The 6,290-nt window shown below is 43.4% G+C and overlaps 1 protein-coding gene across 2 annotated transcripts in view; it reads right to left on the reverse strand.

Moving 5' to 3' along the window:
• Positions 1–3,737, reverse strand: part of LOC103734373 (aldehyde oxidase 4) — an 80,162-nt gene extending 76,425 nt beyond the window's left edge. For both annotated transcript variants that reach the window (XM_008833301.1, XM_008833292.1), the window contains exons 1-2: positions 3,684–3,737; positions 329–386 (exon numbers count right to left, since the gene is read on the reverse strand). In XM_008833301.1, the coding sequence (XP_008831523.1) occupies positions 329–386; positions 3,684–3,737 (112 nt within the window). The remainder of the gene's footprint in view (positions 1–328; positions 387–3,683) is intronic.
• Positions 3,738–6,290: the final 2,553 nt, after the last annotated feature.

Below are 6,290 nucleotides of genomic sequence, written 5' to 3' on the forward strand. Positions count from 1 at the left end.
TTTGACTGTATCTGACAATATCAATACTTCTCAGTAGAGGTCATCATTGAGAACACAGGGCTCAGTTCATGCAGTTATTTCCACAGTGAGCAATCTTTTGGTTCTCTGGAGGGTTTTCTCTTTTGATTTTACTCAGGCAAAACAACAACAACAACAAAAAAAACAATAAATAAAGCATGGATCCACACGAGAACCCTCTGACTCCAATTACACTCTACAGATGAACACAAAGCCATTTATCTAGGACAAATGCAGGTGGCTTTTCTGATAATTCTTAACATGCTGACATTTTACTACCCAATTCAGACCAATGGCAGCCAAAGGATACGAACTTTCCTCACGAAGGACAGTAGAGACGTTTCAGGGTCAGCACTCTTCTCTATGACCTACATTGTGAAATGAGGGCAACGGTTGGAGGAAGATGCTATCAGAAGTTACAGTAATGCTATCAGAAGTTACCTGTTGTTTGGAGGGCGTGTTTTTGATGGGGGTGCTTTACAAAAATCCCTTAGTGACACTTGGAGCCAAAAGTTTGAAGAAATAGTGAAGCTTTATTTCAATGTTTGAGCTTTCTAACCTCTATGACAAGCATTTATTGCTGACTTACCTGGAAAGGACAGGATGAGAAACGACATGTGGACACCGAATTGACCTCAGATAACTCATAGCCTTAGAAAGTTGTAGAAAAAGTTAGCCAGAGAAGATTTTCCTAAAACCTGAGGTTTTGCCTCCCAACTTCATGTCGGAAAGCAGAGGGGCATTAGCCATGACTCTGCTGTCATCTGAGCTGAGCTGTTACTGGAGTTAACACAGGAGATGAAGCTATTTGTCCCCAGGTCCTAGAGGAACCTAGTCAGACCCTCTGCTAGGACAGTCAGGCAAGATGAGAGAAAGGAATCAGAAAGCAGCTGACTTGGGAGGGGAGTGGCCAAACGCAGGCACAGAGGATGTCATTCCACCAGAGTGGTTTGATTCTTATGAACTCTGAGCAATGCAACGAGCTACCTTTATGTCTTCATCTGATGCTTCCTGTTTCCAAGCCTCCTTCCAAAGTCTTCAGATTTAGCAATGCAGAGATCAGATCTGCCCCCACACTCTGGAACTTGGGTGTGTAGGGGACAGAGTAGAGGTACTGTAGAGGTAGAGCATCAGAGTCACATGATCTTTAACATCCTAACTCTGGGAATGTGGAGATGATTTCCAAGCCAGGGACAAGATGCAGGTAGCAAATGAGGATGGGTACAGACTATGCCTTTAATCTGTCTCCCATGCACTCAGGATCAAGGCCTGATGACACTCAAGAATTGGATTTTCTGATCCAACATTCCAGGTAAATATTGTGCTTTCCCAACTCCTGTCAGTAGCCCAGTGAGTGCCACTGAACTGGTTTAAAGCTGTCCCCTTCCATAATGACTGTCTTAGGTCCAAAGAGTAGACTATGACATGGTTCCTAAAGAACAAGGGCAAGATTAAACTTTGAGAAATTAAAGACCACTAGCTGCAGTTCTGACAGTGAGTAGCCAATATGCCCTGTCACTTAAAGATTCCAGGAACCATGTAAGGAAATAAATCTATTCTTATTCAGCATTTGAAAAGAGGAACAAAGCCACTAATCATTACTGACATACAAATGAAACCAGCACAATAACATTTTGTGCCGCAAGATTAGCAAAATGTGCAAAGTCTGACTAGAAGCACCTGCACGTTGTATACTGGAAAATCAGATATTTCTAGGAGATGGTACTCATTACTCCACGAACTGTGGGAAATGCAACCTGTACTGTGTTCTGGAAAACCATCTGGCAGAACCTACAGAATCACCTTGCTGTAATTTCACACTGTTATACATCGGTGCTGGTGAGGAGGAAGGATGCTCAGGGAGTCTTTCTGGGGCAGGGGGCTTGGTAAATTAAAAGCATCCTATATCCCCATCACTATAGAAAAAAAGAAAAAGAAAGAAAGATAAGCACACTTGTGAGAGCCAAAAGGAGGTTTCTTCTTAAACCACCCTTTGTATACTTTCAGAATGCAGACATTCAGGCACGCACAAGTAATGCATCTGTCTCAAGGACATAGCTGTAGTTTTAAGTGCGCACATGGAAAGCGGTCAGGAAAGATACAGATTTGAAAAGGACAAGAGTGGATGCATACGGGATAGACACATAAAGAAGAAAAACCCTAATAGTATGAAACAAGAGGAGCCTCGGAGAGGGTTGGGCGGTGATGGGTATGGAGCAGAGGGAAGGTGTGCCTCTGTGAACCTGTGCTCCACGTCTGGAGGAAAGAATCCTAACCACGACACCATCTTCAGAGTTGCATAGACCTCCCCCTCTTGTCCTAGAAATTTGTAAGATAGAAAGGGCTAAAAGCACCTAAATATCAGCTATGAATTCAAAAGACTAGAGAATGGGGGTTGGGGAACAGAGGTGTGTCTGAACATGTTAACACATCATTAAATCGGATTAAAGGACAAACCCACAAACACAAGGAGCAAAGGCCATTTCCTGACACTCAGAATAGTCCTTAGCTTTGAAATTGTCACAAATTGTCACTTAAAAATCACTTTCCTGATATGCTAGGTACTTTTAGGTCACTCCAGATTGCAAAACCAGGTTTTTCTATTGTTCTTTTCTTTCTTTACTTTTTCCTTCCTTCCCTTCTTCCCTCCCTTCCTCCCTCCTTCTCTCCCTCCTTCCTTCCCTCTTTCTTTCTTTCTCTCTCTCTTTCTTTCTCACTCATTTTGTGTTTGCAAGTTCACAATTTTCCCAGAAATGATGTTTTCTTGACTATTTGACAGGAACATTTTTGCCTTTATTCAAGTTTTGTTTCTTCCATAAAAAATCAGCAATACAGCATAACCAAGGTATGAGAAAGAAAATATCTATGACAAATTACTAAAACAATATTTTACTTGTTTTTTTCTTGCTAATTGCCCAACCAAGTGAATATCTATTCTGACTGCAAAGCAGCCCCAACTTCCCCTGCACTTGTTTCTCTTCTGAAACTCAAGCTTGAGAACATCTGCTCTGCAAAGGAGAGTCACCTGCCCACTGCACTGCCTATTGGGTGTTTCTGCCTTCAGGGTGATGGTTTAGGTCCAGGGAATTCATGTAAAAAAAAAACAAAACAACATTTTTTGAGAGTTATTTGCTATCCTCTTAATACCCCACCTATTTCCTATTAAAATGACATTAGTGAACTTGGTATGGGGGAACTCCAAATATGGGGGACGTCAGCTTTTCACCCCTGTATCCTGAAGCAAAGCTGCCAGAATTCACTCTCTTTGCAATGTAACAAATGAAACAGTTGGTTTTTAAAAACTGATTCCATGGGGCTGGAGAAATGGCTCAGCAGTTAAGAACACTGGTTGTTCTTGCAGAAGACTCAGGTTTGAATCCCAGCACCCACATAGCAGCTAACAACTGTCCATAACTCCAGTCCCAGGGGATCCAACGGCCTCTTCTGTCCTCTGTGGGCATTGCACGACATAGATGCACTTACCTACATGCAGACAATATATTCATACACATAAAATAAAAATAATAAATTCATTAAAAAACTGATTCCAAATGAAATTCATACCACTATTAAATAACTAATAAAAGGTATCATAAGGAAGGAAAAAAAGTCTGAATTTTATCTCTGGTAAATGAAAATCTGTGTTAGTCAGGGTATGAACTTACCTTTTTTCCATTCACAAAAAATATCAGCTCGTCAGAATTGGAAGGCGAAGGCATTGTGTCAAGGTAAACCAAAAACACAGCAAAGGAAACAAACTGACAGATATAGGCAAATAAGACAGATGTTAGAGTATAGCTTGGGTGCCTGGAGGTTCTGAGGAAACCAAATCTGACTGCACAACCTGCCATGGAGATTTATAGTCACACCACCAGCCCCGCCTGCCTGGCCCACAGACATGCCTGGCCACGGAGTCTTGGCATCTCTTGGCAGCATTAGGTTCTCTTTGGCACCAGTGAGTCAAGCCTTCATGTGTCTCCTATAAGTCTAAGGACTTACTGGCTCCCTGAGAAATGGGTTTAGACTCAGGAGCCAATATACCAAAAATGAGTTTTAAATGGGCTCTTATGCTTTAAAAATTAACCAGGCTGTAAATTAATGCCATGCTGTCTATACTAAGGAGACTGATCTCTTCTCCAGTGTGTCCTGTGTTTAGATGCAAAGGGAGATTCCTTCATAGATGTGACAAAAAACCTCGAATGTGTCTTTAAAGCTTGATAGCAACCTGTAAGTACATTCTCTTTTCTTTGTCTTTTTTTTTTTTTGAGACAGGGTCCCCCTGTAGCCCTAGCTGGCCTGGAACTCACTATGTAGACAAGGCTGGACTTGAATTCACAGAGATTCGCCTGCCTCTGCCCCCAGAGTGCTGGGATTAAAGGCGTGTGCCACCATATCCAGTATATTCTCTTTTCTTTTCCTTTTTTTTCTGTACACTTGTCCTCACTTTCTCATATTTAAAGGTTTAAGAAATTGAATCCCATGCAACACTCTAGACACCGAGTTATTTGCCATCCCTAATATGCATACAGGCTTGCTGGGAGCTGAGCTGGAGGCGGTTCTGATGGGCTGGGAATTCTTTCATCCTGCATCATCTCAGGAAAGCATCCCCCCTCCTCCTTATAATCACTGGTCTCATCCTCATCTCACATCACAAATGAGGAAACTGCAGCACTGAGATTTTAAGTGATTTTCTCAAAGAGCAGCAGTATCATCCTGGGGTCTGCTGCAGCTTTAGCCTTTCTGGGATGAAGTGGAAGCCTGACCAGGAACAAGGCTCAGGAGCAGTTGTGCCAGGCTCTGTAGGGCACTGGAGTCACCTGGAGGGGCCCCCTGAGACTCCTAGTAGGCTGAGAGATCACTATGGGTTTGAGCAGGGGGTGATAGATTATATTTCAGAGTTTACAAGATTGCTATGGAGAGTGAAACGCTTGGGCCAAGGGTGAGCCAGAGTTATAAGTTATGACAGTGGTGCAGTCAAGAGAGTCATATGTGCGGACTGGGTGAAAGTGGTGGGGAGCAGATGTCCCACAGGTTGGAAGTGGTATATGTGTGTGAGAGAAGGGAGCCAGCTGTAGAGGCCAGAGACTGGGTAAATGAGACTTTCAAGTCCTATGTGCAAAGACTAAGTTGGAGATGCTTTAAAAAATATACAAATAGGGTTGTCAAGTGGCTGTTGGGTATTCAAAGCTGCCTTGTTTGCTTTCTGTTTTAAGTAGAGCAAGAGCTCCAGGTCTGGGGTGGGATTCCATTCCAGTCTTCCTTCAGGTCCACAGTTCTGACCTCACTGCCTGTCTGTACTCTCTTCTACCTGTCACCTCAGCTGTTTCCAGCTTCATCTCCACAATGCCCCTTGCCTGTCTGTACAGGGTTTTGAAGCTTGAGAAAGGGTAACTTCGGGAAATGGAAAGTAATGTGACAAACAGGTAAGGTGGCACGGTGAAGAGACTGGGTGAGTTTCCTTAGTTTCAGGTGGCAGGTGCTAGAGTGTGTCTGAGCAGCCTTAAAGTGAAGCTCGCCAAGAGAAGGCATGGGAGAAGAGCACGTACAGGGGCCTCCAAGGAAGATGTGAAATGACGTCTTAAAGGAGCAGAAAGAAGGGCAGCATGGGCAAGTGTAGGGAGCAGGGTGAGGCAAAGGGCTTGGGACTAGGTGGGAAGGAAAAGCCCCAGAAAGTTTTGATGTCGGATACAATGTAGTGTGACGTGAATTTGACCATTCTGTGGCCGTGGCTCAGTTGGTAGAGTGCTTGCCTAACATGTATGAAGCCCTGGGTTCGCTCCCTAGCACTGCATAAACCAGGTGTGGTGACACAGGCCTGTAATTCTAGCACTTAGGAGGTGATGACAGGAAGACCAGAAGTTCAAGGTCATCCTCTGCTACATAGTGAGTTCCAGGTTAGCCTAGGATACACGAGACCCTCCAAAGAAAATTTGGAGCTGGAGAGTTGGCTCAGCAGTTAAAAAGGGCTTGCTGTTCTTCCAGAGGACCTGAGTTTGAATTCTAGTGCCCACATCCTGTGGTTCACAATCATCTATAACTACCTTCAGCTCCAGGGGATCTGATGCTCTCTTCTGGCTTCCACGAGCACTGGTACACAGACAGCATATACATAGACATACATACGCAGAAATAAAAATTGAAAAAAACTTTAAAAGGAAAATTCTATAATTCTATTGTATAAAGAAAGAATTATTGCTAGTGTTACGGAGACAGATCTGAAGTCATTTCTGTGTATCCCAGTCTAGCGTGGACACGGTTTAGACTAGTGTGTG

The sequence above is a fragment of the Nannospalax galili genome, unplaced genomic scaffold (assembly GCF_000622305.1).
Source record: "Nannospalax galili isolate Female #2095 unplaced genomic scaffold, S.galili_v1.0 scaffold610, whole genome shotgun sequence".
NCBI lineage: Eukaryota > Metazoa > Chordata > Mammalia > Rodentia > Spalacidae > Nannospalax > Nannospalax galili.